Source organism: Pseudorca crassidens, chromosome 3, assembly GCF_039906515.1.
Source record: "Pseudorca crassidens isolate mPseCra1 chromosome 3, mPseCra1.hap1, whole genome shotgun sequence".
NCBI classification, from domain to species: Eukaryota; Metazoa; Chordata; class Mammalia; order Artiodactyla; family Delphinidae; genus Pseudorca; species Pseudorca crassidens.
Genome location: NC_090298.1, coordinates 137,432,115 through 137,451,348, shown reverse-complemented (window position 1 = coordinate 137,451,348; position 19,234 = coordinate 137,432,115). Strand labels below are relative to the sequence as shown.

General features: G+C 41.5%; 1 protein-coding gene and 1 long non-coding RNA gene across 17 annotated transcripts; one reads left to right on the top strand and one right to left on the bottom strand.

Annotated features, from left to right (window-relative positions):
* Positions 1-366: 366 nt before the first annotated feature.
* Positions 367-9,580, bottom strand: LOC137221997 (uncharacterized). Its single transcript, XR_010942242.1, has 3 exons — positions 9,128-9,580; positions 8,674-9,032; positions 367-5,830 (listed from the first exon to the last, which is right to left on the bottom strand). It is a non-coding gene; the product is annotated as an uncharacterized lncRNA (long non-coding RNA).
* Positions 9,581-9,753: 173 nt separating this feature from the next.
* HNRNPH1 (heterogeneous nuclear ribonucleoprotein H1) lies at positions 9,754-18,930 on the top strand. 16 transcript variants are annotated; one of them, XM_067732563.1, is made up of 14 exons: positions 9,754-9,903; positions 10,388-10,516; positions 11,810-11,965; positions 12,175-12,318; positions 13,802-13,940; positions 14,893-15,071; positions 15,148-15,219; positions 15,296-15,408; positions 15,554-15,689; positions 16,079-16,138; positions 16,230-16,319; positions 16,983-17,075; positions 17,533-17,582; positions 18,179-18,930. In XM_067732563.1, the coding sequence occupies exons 2-13, from the start codon at positions 10,420-10,422 to the stop codon at positions 17,580-17,582; spliced, it is 1,329 nt and encodes a 442-aa protein (XP_067588664.1). In that variant the 5' UTR covers positions 9,754-9,903; positions 10,388-10,419; the 3' UTR covers positions 18,179-18,930. The 16 variants fall into 16 exon arrangements, with proteins under 16 accessions (XP_067588664.1, XP_067588666.1, XP_067588662.1 ...); XM_067732565.1 differs by having other exon boundaries at positions 15,275-15,408; positions 16,230-16,289; XM_067732561.1 differs by having other exon boundaries at positions 15,275-15,408.
* The last annotated feature ends 304 nt before the right edge of the window (positions 18,931-19,234 follow it).

Below are 19,234 nucleotides of genomic sequence, written 5' to 3'. Positions count from 1 at the left end.
GGTTGGTTGGCGCTGAGAATGTGACCAAGTTCTGACTATGGAGAGAGACAGGGGAGGTATCTGCCTTGGGGCTTGTTTTTTTTGTTTTTTGCGGTATGCGGGCCTCTCACTGCCGTGGCCTCTCCCGTTGCGGAGCACAGGCTCCGGACGCGCAGGTTCATTGGCCATGGCTCACGGGCCCAGCCGCTCCGCGGCACGTGGGATCCTCCCGGACCGGGGCACGAACCCGTGTCCCCTGCATTGGCAGACGGACTCCCAACCACTGTGCCACTAGGGAAGCCCGGGGCTTGTTTTTAAAAAGAGACACAGGTTAAGAAACTGATTTTGTTATCCAAATATTCTCCCAAAGAAAAATCCAGGCTCAGATGATTTCACTGGTCAATTTTATTAAAGTAGAAATAAACACCAATCTCATACAAACACTTGCAGAAAACAGAGTAGTGAGGAACACTGAAGAAACTCTTTTTCTGAGGCCATCATTACCTAGGACAGAAACCTATGAAGTCATTACAAAAAGAAAATTGCAGACCAATAGCCCTCATGAATACAGACTTAAATATCCTTATAAAATATTAGCAAATCAAATACAACATTATATAAAAATATAACACATTATGACCAAGTAGGATTTATCCCAGGGATGCAAGGTTGTTTTAATATTTGAAAATCAGTCAGTGCATGCTTCTCTCACTCTGCATCCTTGCCAGCCCTGGAGATTACAGATCTATAAGCTCTTATTCAAAATCCTCACATATGCTTCAGAATGCAGAATTTTTTGGATTTTAGAAAATTCTATGACACTCCCAGCAGACTCTGAATCAGTATCTCCTAATCAAACTCATTAATTAATGGTTTTGTAGCAGAATATAAGAAATATTCTCACCAAGCAAGATGAGTCAATGCTGCAAAGAGCCTCATATTAGCTCAGGTTAAGTCTTGCTGCTAAATGAACTGGCCTCAAACTTACCATCTTTCTGGTTTCCAGGACTTTATGAATTTTGGATTGGGGATAAGGGATTGTGGACACAAATCGTTCTTTAATTTTAGCCAATCCTGCTGCTGCTTTACTTTGCATTTCTCTGACCACTTGTTAGGTTGAACCCCTATTCATAAGCTTTAGACCATTTACGTATCCTGTTTTCTTATTGGTCTGTTAGAAATTGTAGGTACTTTTGACTTAGGGCTTTTGAATTTTTGTCTTTCACATATTTTATAAATATTTTCTCAGCTTATCATTTGTTTATATATTTTATCTTCTACTAGGAAAACTAAAAATTTGCGTGCAGTCAAATGTATGTTTTTTTGTGTTTTTTTTGGCTTTTTGGTTTCCAGACTTAGGGAGGATTTTCCACCCCAAAGTATTATAAATATGCTTGTTTTTTTCTTCTGCTATCTGGTTTTATATTGAAATATTTAGTATGAAATCTTTAACACATCAGAAAAGTATTTTGGTGTTTTGTGTTATTTCAGAGCAAGGTTTCTAAACCACGGCACTACTGACATTTGGAGTCAGGTAATTCTTTGGTGTGGGGGACTATCCTGTGCATTGTAGGATGCTTAGCAGCATCTCTGGCCTCTACTCACTACATGCAATAGCAGCCCCCAGTTGTGACAACCAAAATGTCACCAGACATTGCCAAATGTCTGTTGGGGGTAAAATCCCCCCTAGTTGAGAAAGACTGGGTTGGAGTCCAGCTTGTGTTTCTTTTCCCCATAATCATGGCCAATAATGTCAGCACCAGTCATCAAATTAATCACCTCTTTTTCCATCCAACATATATCTGCAGCTATTTCTGAATTCTTGTCCTTTTCTTGGCCAGTTCCACTCCACTACCATTCTTCTATTCACAGTATTCTGGGATCTACTCAGGCATTTGTTCTTCCAACTGAACTTTAAAATCATTTAAACCAGCTCTAATTGCACAGTATAGCTAGACTCTCTTAAAACAGTCTTAAGAAGTAGTGGGCATCCTTGTCTTGATCTGGATTTTAGTGGAAACGACTTTGATATTTCCATTTAGTTTGCTTTATACTTTTGGGTTTTGATAAATAGTATTTTCATATTTAAGTATTTTACTTCTATTCCTTTTTAACTTATGATTTTATTAGGGATAGAGATCTATCCATCAATTCTATCTAGTGAGTGTTTATGGATTTTGGTAATCATATGATTTTTCTTCTTAATTTGCAAGAAAATGAACGATCCTTTTTATTTCCTGGACTAAACCCTGTATTAGTTTCCTGATATTGCTATAAAAAATTACCACAAATTTAGTGGCTTAAATCAACACACATTTATTATATTAGGTTCTAAGAAGTGTAGGCTGGTATTGCATTTGCCCTCAATCTTCTCTGCATTTCTAGTCTTGCTTCCACCCTTTCTGCTCCACCTAAACTGCTCTTGCTAAAGGCACCAGAGACCTAAATTCTGGGTCCTCCATTCCTCTATCTTCTGAGTCCTCTCACCATAATTTGATGCTGTTGACCACACTGTTTCACCTGAAACCCTGTCCTTTTTTTTCCTTTGTTACCCTAATGATTCCCAGGTTTGCCCATCTTTCTGGCCACTCCTTTTCAGCCTCCTTTGCTGTTTTCTCCCATTCATTCACTCATTCTTTCATTGTTACAAACTCCCAATCTGTAATGTGTGTGATACCTTGTGCTGGAATCTCTAAGAGCCTCTTCTCAAAGGTCAGCCCCTTTATTCATTCCTAAGGTTTTAAATATCATCTGTATCCTGTGACATCCAGATTTTACATCCGGCTTAGATTACTCTTTTTAGCTTTAAACTCATAAAACGCGAGCTGCTTATATGACATCTCCACTTGGATATCTTGGAGGCATTTCAAATTTAACATGTTTAAAATGGATCTACTGACATGCCTCTTCCTTTCTGCCTGCCTGCAGCTCTCCCCATCTTCACTCACTCCAGTGCACTGACCTTCACATGTCCTTCTGCCTCCTCTCCCTAATCCATCTCTCATCCAACACTTAACTTGTTCATGCCTACTACATGCCAGGCACTCCATCCAGTGTTAGCAATATAACCAACATTCTAGTGTGGGGAACAGGCAATAAAAAGTAATTACATAGGGTTTCCCTGGTGGCGCAGTGGTTTGGGAGTCCGCCTGCCGGTGCAGGGGACGCGGGTTCGTGCCCCGGTCCGGGAGGATCCCGCGTGCCGCGGAGCGGCTGGGCCCGTGAGCCATGGCCTCTGAGCCTGCGCGTCTGGAGCCTGTGCTCCGCAACGGGAGAGGCCACAACAGTGACAGGCCCGCGTACCGCAAAAAAAAAAAAAAAAAAGTAATTAAATAAATAAATAAGATAATCACAGAGTGCAGAAACACTGTGAAGGAAATGAATAGAGGAATTTGATAGAGAAAGACCTGAAGAAGGAGCTAGTGAGGATGAGCATTTGGGGAGAGAGCTCCAGGCAGAGAAGACACCATCTGCAAAGGCCTACAGGTGGAAAAGAGCAGAAAGGAGGTCAGTGTGGCTGGGGAGTAAAAAAGGGGGTGGAAAAGTAATGAGGTGCTGGAGAGGTACACAGCATCACATCATGCAGGACCCTGAAGACCACAGCAAAGAAAGGACTTAACTTGAAGTGCAGTGAGAGCCACTGAGGATTTAAAGCAGGGGAGTTACATGATATGATTTGCAGTTTTGAAAGATGACTCTGGATAATGGTTATGGGGTTTCTTTATGGGGTGATGAAAATGTTCTAAACTTAGAATGTGATGGTTGGACAACTCTGTGAATATACTAAAAAAAAATTGTATGGTATGTGAATTATATCTCAGAAAAGCTGTTGGCAGGAAAAAAAATCATTCTGACTGTGGTGAGGGTGACCAGACAAATGCCAAGAGTATAGCCAGGGAGATCAACTGCATTCATCAGATGACAAAGGGATGAAGGAACCTGGGGCAGAGTGCTGCCCATGGGTACAAGGCAGGGTGTGGTGAATGTCATATGGGGTGGGGGGAGGAAGGAGGATTCCTTATGAAACTATTCCCAGCACAGAAGCAAGAATAATCTTTGAAGGATATAAATTGGATCGTGCCACTGTGCACCTTGACCCTTCAGTGGTTTCCTTCTGCAGGTAGAAGCAACCCCTCCCTGCCCATTTGGCCTTGGGGCTGCCACTCCTGCCTTGGAGTCTCCCAGCCTCAAAGCCTCCCCTCTGCCAAATCACTCTCTTCTAACCAGGCCCTATCACCTGTCAAATCCCAGTTTAAGTGCCACCTTCCAGAAACTTTCTCAAAACCACAGTGAGATACTGTTTCACACTTTTTAGGACATCTACTGTCAAAAAACAAAAACAAAGCCAGAAAATAGCAAGTGTTGGTGAGGATGAGGAAAGACTTGGAAGCTGGGTGAATTGCTGGGAGGTATGTAAAATAGTTAAGGTACATATCTAGGAATGGAATTGCTAAATCATATGGTAATTCTATGTTTAACTTTTTAAAGAACTGCCAAAATGTTTTCCATACAGGCTGAAACAATGGAAAGCAGGAAATCAAACATAGTTGCACACCAAAGTTCAAAGCAGCACTATTTACAATAGCTAAAAGGTGGAACCAACCCATTAATGAATTAATGGATAAGCAAAATGTATTATATACATACAACAGAACGTTATTCAGCTTTAAAAGGAAGGAAACTGAGGACATGGATAGACCTTGAAAACATTATGTTACGTTAAATAAACCATACACAAAAGGACAATTATTGTATGATTCCACTTATATCAGGTACTAGAATAGGCAAATTCCTACAGACAGATAGTAGAATAGAGGTTACCAGGGTCTGCGGGAGCAGGGTTGGGGAGTTAAGTGTTTAAATGGTACAGAGTTTCACTTGGAGAAGATGAAAAAGTTCTAGAGATGGAGAGTGGAAATATTTGCGCAACACTGTAAATGTACTTAATACCACTGAACTGTACACTTAAAAATGGTTAAAATGGGGCTTCCCTGGTGGCGCAGTGGTTAAGAATCTGCCTGCCAATGCAGGGGACACGGATTCGATCCCTGCTCCGGGAAGATCCCATATGCCGTGGAGTAACTAAGCCCGCGTGCCACAACTACTGAACCCGCATGCCACAACTAACTGAGGCCCACGTGCCTAGAGCCCATGCTCCTCAACAAGAAAAGCCACTGCAATGAGAAGCCGGCGCACCTCAACAAAGAGTAGCCCCCGCTCGACGCAACTAGAGAAAGCTCACGCGCAGCAACGAAGACCCAACAGATCCAAAATTAAATAAATAAAACATTTTAAAAGGTAAGTAATGACACTAGTCATCAATACATTTTGAACACATGGCCGAAGGATTCAACCACAGTGAGTGTCCCAGCTGAAGCTTTGGAAAATCAGGGCCAATACCCTGAAGGTTCAAAACCAATGGTTGTCACATTCTGCCTAAAGGAGATGCGCTGAGAGAACCGAAGAGGTTAGGATCCCCTTTCCAGGTCAGCCCAGCAGCTGACCTCACTCCATCAGGAGCGCCAGCCCCTCCCCTCAGCGGCGATGCTGGGCTGGCTGTGGGGACGCCTTTGTTTTTCTATCTCACTTAGGAAAAGTACGTATCAGAATTCACACTGAGCAGTTTAAATGGTTTCGGAGCCCTCACCAGGCGTCGGAGGAGTTCTTATTCAAGACAACCATAATTACGCAGCTGAAAGGGCCGAGCCATGTTGCACCGGGTTGGGATGGGCTTGGGACTCTGTACCCAGGTTCTAACCACTGAGCCACCGTCGCTATGCTTCCAGTCTCCAGCTTCAAAGTGGGGTCCCCCGGTCCTCAGCACGATCTGGAGGCAGCTGATGCCGTGGTGCTAGAAGGATGGGAGGAAACTCACATTCAAATGTTCTCAATCCTTACTACTCAGAAAATTTTAAAGTTTTATAGCTACAAGTAATGTGTTCAGCATTAAAACAATTTAAAATACAGAAGAGAGTGAGTTCCCTGGCAGTACAGGGCTTAAGAACCCACACTTCCACTGCAGGGCACAGGGGCCCAATCTCTGGATGGGGAACTAAGATCCCGCGAGTGGTGTGTGGCCAAAAAAAAAAAAAAGAAAGAAAGAAAGAAAGAAAAAGAAAAAAGAGAAAATACAAAGAAGAAAAAAAAATTTTTTTATATATGTATAAAATTATACATATATCTTTTCCATATATGTATAATTTTTCTTTATGCATGTGTGTAATTATATTTCCAGGAAGTTGAGCCATACTGTATTATTTCTTCATAATAATGCATAATAATTATTGTTTCATTTTTTTTTTTACTCAATGAATATTGTAAACATCTTTCCAAAAATATAATTCTAGTCACCATTTAAAAAAACTGCAAAGTATTGCATTATATAGGTCAGTTTTTCTCAACTTTTTTTTCCTATGACTGTCACCCAAAGGAACCTTTTTAGACAATTTTTTCCCTAATTCTCCCCCATGTGAAATGTTAATAGCATAGGTATACTGTATATCTTTTTAGGTACCGTGGCCAAAAGCCATTGTAATAGCCTAGATGTATTCACTCTTCTCCCCACAGTCAAGAACCAATTTTGCCCCCTTGGGAGGCTATATTGACCCCGGTGACAATGCATGATAAAGTTGTACTATAATTTATTCAATACACCATTAGACATTTAAGTTGCTTTTAAAATTTACCTATTTCACGCTGTGATGAACATTCTTACAAATTTAAATCTGTGCAAAAGTAGATGTGGAATGTATGGGTCCAAGGTAATGCGTATTTTTAAGATCTTGAATATACATTGCCAGTAGCCCTCTAGTGTACCGATTTACAATGGGCATGGCACTTCCCTGCATTCTTTCCAGCTCTATCATGACTCTTTTTAGTGGTCATTACTTTTTTGTGTCAGAGCCACGTGGCTTGTTGGATCTTTGTTCCCTAGTTGTGGTGTGCAGGCTTAGCTGCCCCGTGGCTTGGGGGATCTTAGTTCCCTGACCAGGGATCAAACCCTCATCCCCTGCATTGGAAGGTGGATTCTTTACCACTGGACCACCAGGGATGTCCCGAGGTCATCAATTTTAAGACACACCATGTTTTATGTACCACTTATAAAAAAATTTCGCCAATTAAACTAGGATGCGCCACTGGTTCTTAAGGCACATCCCTATTTTGAGAGGTTAAACTGAAAAAAATGTGCTTTAGAATTGGTGAAAAAGATAATGAATAAATGTGCTTCATCTCTGTATAGGAAAGGGCTTGCTAAGCTTAAAGACAAACTCAAAGTATCCAGGGCTTTGACTTCACCAAAATGAAAAACCTCTGTATGTCTAAACATTAAAAACAACAACAATTAAAAGGTAATCAAACAGAAAAATATTTGGGGCAATTATGGCCAAGGTAATAGTCTTAATAAAGACCAAAAGAGCACTGGAGAAAGAAGCTGAACTGACAATTTATATGAGGGAATCAGCATTAATTGTATATAATTTATTCTATTTTACTAATAATCAAACATGCAAATTAGAGATACGGTTTTTCTCAGTATTAAATTAGCAAAGATTAGAGGAAAGGAAAATTTCAATGCCAGCAAAACAAAGGGATACGGAACCCTCACCTGCTGCTGAAGAGTGTTGTCAAGTGCGATAACCTTTTACTATAAGTAGCCCTAAAAATATTCAGATTCTTTCATTGAATAATTTTACTCCTAGAAATCTATCCTGAGGAAATGATCTAATATTCTATGATGATTATACATTACATCTACTTATTATGGAAGAAAATCCTAGAAAACTTTAGGAAAAATAAACATCTTAGGGATTTCCCTGGAGGTCCGGTGGTTAGGACTCCGCACTTTCACTGCTGAGGGCACGGGTTCGATCCCTGGTCAGGGAACTAAGATCCCGCAAGCCAGGCTGCCAAAAAACAAACAAACAAATCTTAGAAGTGTAGCCGTGTTGTTAAAGGGCGAAAACATGATATACTGTGTATCCTTTTAGGGTTTTTTTGGCCACGCAGCTTGCGGGATCTTAGTTCCAGGACCAGGGATTCAACCCAGGCCACGGCAGTGAAAGCGCTAAGTCCTTTCACAAGGGAATTCCCGAAAACATGACTTTATAATGCACTACCAGGGGGGATCAAGGTTTTTCCCTAATCTAATCAGAAACTAGTGTTCTTAGGTCATTTTTTTTTGCCCTCGCCCTGCAGTTTCCAGAATCCTAGTTCCCTGAACAGGGATGGAACCCAGGCCCTCGGTCCAGTCCCAACCACTGGACCGCCAGGCAGGCAACGCCCTTCTTAGGTCATTTAATTAGACCAGAGCTCTTAAATGCTGTAACCTATTAAGAAACCTTGAGAGATATCTTTGTGATGTCCTGGAGAGATAGCACCCAAGAGCAAAAACTGTTTTTGCTTTTGAATCACTCAGAGATAGACCTTCAATCTGGAAGACTTGGGAATCCCACATCTTGGTGACTTCAGCCAAAATGCCCTCTATTTCCTCTAGCTCTTTTTGCAATTGAGGGCAAGGAGCATCATTCACCATGATTGTCCCGTCTGAGTCCCCTTCACACCCAGCAACAGAGTTTTCCTTTTCAAACAGGTCCTATTGCGCCCTGCTGAAGACCTGCCAAAGCCTTCTCGTGTGCTTGGAGTTATCACCCTTGCCAAGGCCTAAATGGCCTTTCAGGATCGGGCCTCACCTACCTGTGGGACCTTATCTTGGATCATCTTCTCCCTGTTCCATTGATGTCCTCTCCAGTTTTCTCAAACCTGTTAAAACCGGATACGACTTCCAGACCATTGTAGGGACGAAAACGTGCTTTACTTGCATCTTCCCATGGTGGCACTCAGAGAGGCCTTCGCTGTGGTACCCCTGTGTTTATTGCATGTGTCCACCAGGCCGAGGTGGGGAGGACAGCCGGCATCAGACAAGGGGAGGACTGGAAGGCTGCGGGAATGGTCCCAGTTTCCGCAGTGCTGCCGGAAATCACGAACATCACTAGTCTCGGGCCATATGCGCACATGGGGTGACCCTGGAATCTTGCCGAACTGAAGGCCTCCACCTGGAGAATGGACATAACGGTATCTACTTAACTTTGGGAGAATTAAGGGGGAACCTGCTCGGGAGAGCGAAGTCCGGCGTGCACCGGCGGCTTACCCTACGCTCACGAGGCGCGACGAGACGCGCATCCGGCGCCCCCCTCTCGTGCGAGCGCCCAGCCGGCCGACCCCGGGGCGAGGCAGCTGGGGTCGCAGGGTGGGAGTTCGTTAGGGCAAAAGCGGGGTACGGGACTGGGGTCCGGGCTCCAGGCCCAACGGCGGCAGGTAGGGGGTTAGTGGCGGCACGAAAGACTTGGACATGCTCCCGGCGCCGCGGGGGTGGCTTCGGGTGCAGGAAGTATGCAGTCCCGCAGCCCCCAGTTTGTCACGGGATGGCTCTAGGGAGAAAAGGAGTATAGGCGGCGCGAGGGAGGGGAGCACTTGTACTTTCAGGTCTGCTAGGACTGCGGATAATAGGCTAGGGACACCTCCTCACAACCCAGAGCCTGGTACTGTTCCCGTAAGAAACTAACTGCCGCCACACCCCTCCCCCTTCTGGCGGGTAAGTCGACCGAACGGTTTGAAGGAAGACGCATGCGCGTGAAACTCAAACCGCTAAGGCTCGAATAATCGCGGTAAGGCGCAGGCGCAAAAAAGCCCGGCGGGTTTAAGGAGGTGGGCGGGGCTGACCCAAATACGCATGCGTGTAATAATTTACTGGCGGGAGGTGGGCCGGCTTATAGTATTACGCATGCGCCCGAGCTCTGTGTGACGCAAGGGGGCGGTGCGGGAACCTAGCTGCGCGTGCGCAGAGCTTGTTCAAAGGGCCTTATTTAGGTTGCGCAGGCGCCCGCTAGCCATTTCGTCTCAGCCGCGCCGAAGTTGTGTGTGCAGGTGAGTGTTTGGTGTTCCGTATTTACCACCTAGCGGCCCCCGACGATGCCAGTTTTGCGAGGATTTCTTGTCCCAAGGTCTCTGTAGAGGCTGCGGGGGCTTTAGCAAGGTGCGGGCTACCGTTAGACACCAGGAATGGTTCGCCGAGTCGTGGCAGGGCCGCTGAGGCCTGCAGGCCGCGCCGACTCTATTGTGTGAGATGTCGGAGGAGGCGGAGCGGAAGCGGCCGCCGCCATTTCCTTGCCTCCACGCTGGCGCTAGGCCGGGTGCCCCTCGGCTTGGGGCACTGGTACCTGGTGCGCAGAGCGGCCTCGGAGACTCGGCCGCTGGCCAACTGGGCGTTCGGTGTTGCAGTCGCCTGGGTCGGAACGTCCGCACGGGCTCGACCTTTATGGAGGCGCCGCGGGCCGGCAGGGCGTTTCGAGATCAGAGGACTGTTTAATTTTAACATTTTTCAGGTCTGACCCTCATCCTCATCTTGCAGGCTGTTTCGACGCCAGGACCCCCTAAGAGACGATGATGTTGGGCACCGAAGGCGGCGAGGGATTCGTGGTGAAGGTCCGGGGCTTGCCTTGGTCTTGCTCGGCCGACGAAGTGCAGCGGTTTTTTTCTGGTGAGTCTGAAGCGGAGGCGAGAGTTCAGCCCGGGCTGCAGGGCGGGCGGGGAGGCGGCGGCGGCGGCGGGGTGGGGGGTGGGGGGTGGGGGCAGAGCCCAGGGCGCCCCCTGGTGGGGCGCGGGCGGCAGCGGTTTCCGCTGTCCTGCTCGCGCCCGGCCGGCCGCTGTTACGCAATGGAAATTGCGAAAGCCCCACCCGCCCGGCCCTCTTGGGGGAATGCGGCCTCTCTGGCGGATTTTTTTTTTCTTCATTAAGTATTAGTCATTCTGTGGATGTCTTTTAGAAAGGATAAATGGGGATAGATGGGGTTTCCCTTTCAACCTTGAGAACTTTGCCCAGCAGCTGAACAAATATAACACCTTTCCAGTTTTGGCGTTTATTTGAAAAGGGGCATTCTGCTTTGGAAAGATAAAATGTCGTTTCTTAATTTCAGACAATTTTCCTAATCAAGATTTTGTAACTGAAGAGCTCTTTCTCATAGTTCTTGATCTGGCTCACTTTACAGTTGAGGACACTGAAGCCCAGGAAAGTTTTCTTGCCTATGTAGTTTTTTCCCCAGTATGTAGGTTTCCTGAATAACGTCTGCCAAATGTCCTTGTTCTCATTATTAGCGTAAGATGAGATTGAAAGATATATTTGGGAGAAATTTACAGGTTTTGGAAGGATACTGTAGTATTGACTTACTATCTGAATTTAGTGTGTAACGGAAAACGACCTGTAAAACAAGAACCAAGTACACTGGAAGCCACCTTGCAGTGGGCAAGACTGGGTTTGGCTTCAGCTGTGCAACTTGGAGCATTTTAGCTTGGTAACATTGATCCCCTTTCAGGTGAGTATTGGCCCTGCAATTCGGATACGAGCAAGAAATTGTAATGTTGCTGCTAGTAAGGTAAAACTGTCAAATACCCTAAATCAAAACTCCAAACCACGTTTATTCAGAAAATGCCATAAAATCACAAGGTCCAGACGTAAAAGTTGACTGAGGAGTTATAAAAAGGATGTTTAATGGACACTTGAATAGTGAGGACTTGGAGATAACTTATATTAAGACAGTGCTTTGAGTATTGGATTTTCTTGATGGATTGGGAATATATTTAGGGAATAAGAAAGTTTGGTCATAAGAGGAAAACTGCTTAATTACTGAAAGAGACACCCTAGGAGTTAGTAATACCTTGCTCATTTTAGGCTTTGCAAATGCTCTGCTTTGTAGTGGGGGTGTGTATAGGCATTTCATCACCCAGAGGTGGTTTTTAGTTTTAAATTCTGTATTAACAGTTGTTTTCTTTCCAGACTGCAAAATTCAAAATGGGGCTCAAGGTATTCGTTTCATCTACACCAGAGAAGGCAGACCGAGTGGCGAGGCTTTTGTTGAACTTGAATCAGAAGATGAAGTCAAATTGGCCCTGAAAAAAGACAGAGAAACTATGGGACACAGATATGTTGAAGGTTTGATTTACATTGCCCTAGTAACAGTAAATAAAACATTAAACAAATAGAAATCTATCTTACCCCTTCTGAATTTTAGGTATTTGACCGCATGGAAATGGTCATCTAAGAGTTTATGGCAGCTCTACCTAGATTATCTAAAGACCCAGGAAGTCTGAACTTGGTTTTCTAACTTTCCAAAGTTGACTAATTCTAAGCACCTCTTTCAGTATTCAAGTCAAACAACGTTGAAATGGATTGGGTGTTGAAGCATACTGGTCCAAATAGTCCTGACACGGCCAATGATGGCTTTGTACGGCTTAGAGGACTCCCCTTTGGATGTAGCAAGGAAGAAATTGTTCAGTTCTTCTCAGGTATGTAGTCCTTTTTGTTGCTGAGCAGTGAGTTCTGGCTAGCCTCTGGCAACATGTGATTGAATAGACCTTAAGTTGAGTAGCTTAGATATTTAAACAGGTTGTGAGTATATGCAGATGAATTAATGTTTTCTTTTTCCTGGAGACCTTCAAATAATTTAAGCCCATCTTAAAGGTGGATTAATTAAGTACTTCCAAAATGCTAACTGCCTATATTTAGTATTGTAGTTCAGAGTAGATCTTTGAGGATTGTCCTCAAGAACTTAACTACTTTCCTCACATTGCTGTACAGCTAAGTACTTCAAGTTAAAGGTAAGATCCCTTAACATTAGATTAGTATGTTAGGTTGTTGTAATTTATGGCAAGTGTCTATATTGTAAGAGACACTGGGTCATGGGACCAGAAATTCTCTAATGATCTCATTCTGTTTATTAAAAAAAACTTAAGGAAACAATTGGTTTAGCCAGGGAATTAAACTTACTGAAAGTCAATCTAATATAAGTGTAGGTTGAATGTAGTCTTTGTATCTGAAGTACAGAAAGTGTTTTGAAATTGTTTTGGGCCTAAAGTATTTGAATGTTTAGCAGAATGTTAGAGCATATATTTTAAATACTGTTGCTTAATATTCATGTTGTGATAAACTGGAATTAAGAACAAGAAATCCTTTCATGGTTTAGTGTAGTATGTGTTAAAATCTTGACTTAACTAGATACATATCAAGTCCTAATATTTTGCCAGAATTTTTGCAATCAAGTCTGTTTTTATTGTTTTTGTCTAAATTGGTGAGAATTGAATGCTATCTGTCAACATCGTTAAATATGAACATAATTTCATATCTTCTAGGAGAGTGCTTTAAGTCCTTTTTGTAAGCTTGGGAATGTTTCCACGGAAAGGATTTTTCATAGACGGAATTTCCAGAAGTGAATCTTACTACTATTAGAGCATAAGAGTGCATGATTGTGCTGTGTTAGATCAGTTGTTTGTTGAAAGCTTAGATTGTATGTTTGTCAATTATATGACTAAACAATGTTTCAATTTGTATATTAAATGTTTAAATATGTAATTTCTTGAAACTGAAGTTCCACTAACTTTAAAACATTGCAATATGAAATGAGGTGAAAGGTGTATCTTGAATTTAGTAAAACTGTTGTCTTTAATGCTTGAAAATTTGTTAAGTTCTTGTATAATTTTCAACATTAAGTTGCATAGATAAATAAGTATTCTTAATTGTTGAATTCTTAATGCATCCTGTGTTCAGCAGGTTTTTTCTTACATACCGTGTCATGGGGTGTGTTAAGAATTAATAGTTTGTTATAATGGAACTTCATATTACTGCAATGAATTTTTAAAGAGTACTTGTTGAAAGCATACCGTTCACCTAAAGTTAAAATTCTGGTGTATTTAAAGCTATAAGAAGAATCATTTCTGGGCTTGTGATGTTAATATTGCCCCCCTACTGGGGTTATTTGTCCTTGGGTTGAAGGGTTGGAAATCGTGCCAAATGGGATAACATTGCCGGTGGACTTCCAGGGGAGGAGTACGGGGGAGGCCTTCGTGCAGTTTGCTTCACAGGAAATAGCTGAAAAGGCTCTAAAGAAACACAAGGAAAGAATAGGGCACAGGTGGGGATGGATGGTTGGTTGGATTTGTCACTTTTCTTATGGTAAACAATTAAATCCATATTCTCTCTGCTTAGAATCAAGGAAGAAAATCTGATTCCTAGTCCCAATTACTTGATGTTTTGCCACAATTTTCAAACTTCTCCTATGTCAAAGTTCCATAGTGCTTTCAGATTAAATTATAGGTTTTGAAATTGTCCCCAGTTAATTTGGTCTACTTTACAATTTTGTAGGATTCCTAATTAACCCCAGTTACTGGAGTTGAGAGACTATGGTTTTAAAAATGTTAATGCAAACCTGGCTTTAGCTGTAATAACTCCACCTAGTAAATTAATATTACCATAAGAAAATGTGATACTTTCTGATCTTGTTTTTAAAGTTGAAATGCAACAAACTTTCTTGCTGTATAAATGTTTTCTGCATATGTATTAATAAGCATAGCTTTCAAGAAATTGTCACAAAAGGTTTTATTCTCTTTGCTTGTGACTATTTTTCATTGAAGCATGCGCTTACCTATGCTGATTCCTACTAAAAGCATAGGCTGGGGTATTTATTGGCAGAAGGAAGTGTGTAGTGTGGGCTAGACTGTTGGTGGAGGCTGGCTTTTTAGCTCACTTGCTATACATAATGCCAATGGATTTAAGACATGAAATGTTGAAAGTTGAGTGGAATTCTTTCCCTCCTAAGACATTTATTTACAGTACTCCTCTCTACCCCTAAGGTTGGGCTCTCTGCCTCAGAGGAGTGAATTTTTTTTCTATAAAGTTTACATTAAATCTTAAAATTGAGTGAATTTCTGGTCATTGCCTGTACAAATATAAGAAATCTGGCTTTAAATATTAGTCAGTTTCATGGCTATGACTACATTGTTTTCTGTGTAACTGAATACCTGTATGAAATGAACTAATGTTTTCTCTCCCTTCCCCACTCCCTTTCCTCTTGAACAATGCTTTAGGTATATCGAAATCTTTAAGAGCAGTCGAGCTGAAGTTAGAACTCACTATGATCCACCACGAAAACTTATGGCCATGCAGCGGCCAGGTCCCTATGACAGACCTGGGGCTGGCAGAGGGTATAACAGCATTGGAAGAGGAGCTGGCTTTGAAAGGATGAGGCGTGGTGCGTACGGTGGAGGTATGTGTGTTGCGCAGGTGTCACGAGGTCTGTTCTTTATGTGACTTATTTAGTGATTGTACTTCTTGCCTTTCAGGTTATGGAGGCTATGATGATTATAATGGCTATAATGATGGCTATGGATTTGGGTCAGATAGATTTGGAAGAGGTAAGGTAAGAATTGAATTTCTCATCTGAGGGATACTTAACTCTTGTTCATTTAGACCTCAATTATTGTTTTTCAGGAATGTCAGATCACAGATACGGGGATGGTGGCTCTACTTTCCAGAGCACAACAGGACACTGTGTACACATGCGGGGATTACCTTACAGAGCTACTGAGAATGACATTTATAATGTAAGTGTAGGATAAATTCATAAGTTGTATATCTCAGTGTAACAGTAAAAACATGGTTCTTATTCTACTTAAGTGAAGCAGCATGTTAAAGTTTTGTTTCCTGTAACAATATTTGACTTGATTCTCTGAAATACCTTATATTTAGTTTTTTTCACCACTCAACCCTGTGAGAGTACATATTGAAATTGGTCCCGATGGCAGAGTAACTGGTGAAGCAGATGTCGAGTTTGCAACTCATGAAGATGCTGTGGCAGCTATGTCAAAAGACAAAGCAAATATGCGTAAGTGTGATTTAAGGATCTTCAGGTCTCTTATAGGTAGTTGTGTGACTGATTACGATAAAGGAATAGTAAGGATGAGAAAAATTTGTAATCCAATAATAGGGTTCTACGGGATGTTTAAAAAGTGTGTGGGTTTTTGAAGTTAGTATGATTAAAAAATTTGTGATAAGAACACTGACTAAGGTATATGCTTAACTGACAAAGCAATTTAGGTGAATGTTTAATACTGCTTTTTGAAACTTGCATAAAGTAAATCACCTGAGAGAAGCAGCTAGAATTTTTTTTTTACTAAAAGTATTTATAGTTCACAGATCTACTTAAAAGAACTAAAAGTGCTTATCTTTTTCTTTCGCCAACAAACATTTTCAACTTTTTTTTTCTCATTTCAGAACACAGATATGTAGAACTCTTCTTGAATTCTACAGCAGGAGCAAGCGGTGGTGCTTACGGTAGCCAAATGCTAGGAGGCATGGGTTTGTGTAAATATCACTTTAGTGTCTTTTTTTAAGCTAACCTTGTATGCCTTTTCTCTCATTTCAGAACACAGATATGTAGAACTCTTCTTGAATTCTACAGCAGGAGCAAGCGGTGGTGCTTATGGTAGCCAAATGATGGGAGGCATGGGCTTGTGTAAATATCGTTAGTTTTTTTAAAAACCAAAACGTTTATATCTGTATAAGTCAATTATATAAGTTAATATATATAAGGAGTTAAGCATAATTTAGGCAAAGAAAAGTTTAGATTTGAATAGTATGTGTGCCTTAAATTGTTACATAAAACTGTTCGATAACAAATTAGTTTGAAGTACTTTTGGGGGAGGGGACTACAGAAAGAAACTAATTGAATTGTCTATAAGTATGAAATATAAATCTAAAAGTAATATTTAGCAAAAAGCATAGGATCAAAATAAATTTTGGGGCATAATCAGGTGTTTAGTGATACCTGTGTATTGACCTACCCTTAATATATATCGAATTATGGGGGGAAATCCCACTAAATCCAGTTAAACATTTTCATAAGGTCTTGTCAAAATGCCTCTACTTACGGAAACGTGGATTCAGTCCTGCTGATGTGTATGCTGTTGGCCTTGTGGTTTATAAGTGTTTGACTAGCTCAAATGATGGATAGAAAGGTAGTCTGGTCATAGACAGTAGGCAGAAGGAGGGCACAGAGGGTTATATATAGTGATGTAAGATCAAGACTGGAAAATAATAGATTAGAATTACAAGCCCGGTACCACCAGGTACCACATTACATAAGGAACAAGGTTCTAATGTTCTCTTAACTTAACAGCAAACCAGTCCAGTTATGGTGGCCCAGCCAGCCAGCAGCTGAGTGGTGGTTATGGAGGCGGCTATGGTGGCCAGAGCAGCATGAGTGGATATGGTAAGTGTGTTTTTTAATATACTTGAGTAAGTTTCAGGCAGGTTTCTTTAGTTGGGAATATTCAGGCTCCTTTTTGGTGAAGTTGGGTTATTAAATGTATGCTCTTGATCCTAATATAACTGTTCAAATAGCTTTAACTTTCAGAATCAGTCATTGGGAGGGGGAAGTATTCTATGAATTCAAAATAGTCATTATTGCAACTTTGAATAATGTCGAGCCAGAAAACATCTGCCTCCGTTTGTTAAAACATTAAATAAAATTGTTCACTTTTTCTGTCTTTTTGTTAGCAATAAATCCATTTTAGATGGAGGGAGAATTTTAAATAATAGAATGGTGGTTGGGTTTAGGACCGTATTTACTAGTCAGTTAACCTAGGATTGGTTTTATTATTTTTTCAATTGGTCTAAAGAATGGTGATTTTGGTATTATAGTCTTACCCTACAAAATCCTTTTGCAGACCAAGTTTTACAGGAAAACTCCAGTGATTTTCAATCAAACATTGCATAGGTAAATATTTTCTCGAAAAGTATAATTTAAATTCCCAATAGCAAATACTGATATGTTGTAGTAACACTTTCTATAGCAGTCAATGGCTCTGATTTAACTCCATGGAGGCTGCCATTTTGGGCACAGTGAGTTGCCTTTAGTCCAACTTCGTCGTCTCACTTCCTGCCCGCCATGAATAGGAAAAGCAAGAGATTGCCCCTGTGCTCCCTATTCATATATGCCATTCGATGGACACATTGTGAATGTTTATGGTAAATTTTTTTTTAAAATGCTTTGTTTAGCTTTAAAAACAACATGAAGTAATTTTGCAATTTTTGAAAAACACTAGTTTTCCTTTAAACTTAAATTTTCCACGTTGATCCTGAAGCATCCAATTAAATGGTAGCACAAGAGTCTGGCAAGTTGGTACTGCAGAGAAAAGGGGTTAATTGAGATTTGTTTGGAGTCGGGAGTCCCTTTTCCCAAACATGCTTCTCGCCACTTGGACAGCAGCCATTTGTACTCGTATACTTTTTAAACTTTTTCTTGGAATGCTGTATTTTAGTTGACTGATAATCTGATACTCATCCTGACTTGTCAAATTGATCTCTTTGCAGGCAGCCAAGGAACAGTGAACAGCAGCTACTACAGTAGTGGAAGCCGAGCATCTATGGGAGTGAACGGAATGGGAGGGATGTCTAGCATGTCCAGTATGAGTGGTGGATGGGGAATGTAATTGATCCTGATCACTGACTCTTGGTCAACATTTTTTACAAAACTTAAGTTTTAACAGTTTTGCAATACAAACTTGTGGTTTATGCTTACTCTTAAGTGGAAATCAGGATTGTTTTAAAGAATTAAGGTTCAGTATTTTTGAACACAAACATTCATTTAGGATGTAACTAGGTTGAGTAATCTGTTACTGTTAAATAATTTTCAGCTTTTCTCAAGTTAGTTATATTGTAGGATGTACTTAAGCAGTAGGTGTATTTAGGTTAAAGCAGTTGAATTATGTTAAATGTTGCTTACACCACATTACATTGAACACTGTTTGGATGCATTGTTGAAAGACATGCTTTTTTGTGAAACTCAATATAGGAGCTGTGTCTACAATTAAAAGTGAAACATTTGGCATGTTTGTTAATTCTAGTTTCATTTAATAACCTCTATGGCACGTAAGTTTAAGCTTTTTTTTTAAGTTAATGGGGAAAATTTGAGACGCAATACCAATACTTTAGGATTTTGGTCTTGGTGTTTGTTTGAAATTCTGAGGCCTTGATTTAAATCTTTTCAGTGTATTGTGATTTTCCTTTTAGGTGTATTGCGCTAAGTGAAACTTGTTGAATAAATCTTCCTTTTAAAAACTGCACTTTGTCTTGTCTGTGCTTCAGTGTCATGTGGACTGTTTCTTGGTGATCTATTCCTGCCTGGGGCGTAGGTGAACAGTGGCCCACGTCTCTGGCTGTGGCAGACAGGCTCGGCAGTTGTGGCCGTTTTGTAGATGTCTTCAGACCTCTCTTCCCTCCAGTGCAACTGAAGGTAAACGTAGCTCTGGGGCCCTGTGGAAGGGCTTGTATGTCTGGCCTGGCTGCACAGGATCTGATCTGAATTTTTGCCTTTGACTTGCTAAGCACTTGCACAAAGCCAAGGGGGAGGCAGAAGTCTCCTCACTG

Coding starts and splice junctions, on each gene's coding strand:
- HNRNPH1 (XM_067732554.1), top strand. CDS start 10,420: ATGATGTTGGGCACCGAAGGCGGCGAGGGATTCGTGGTGAAGGTCCGG. Junction 12,319..13,801: donor AATTGTTCAGTTCTTCTCAG/GTATGTAGTCCT, acceptor CTTGGGTTGAAG/GGTTGGAAATCGTGCCAAAT. Junction 17,076..18,178: donor GAGCAGCATGAGTGGATATG/GTAAGTGTGTTT, acceptor ATCTCTTTGCAG/GCAGCCAAGGAACAGTGAAC.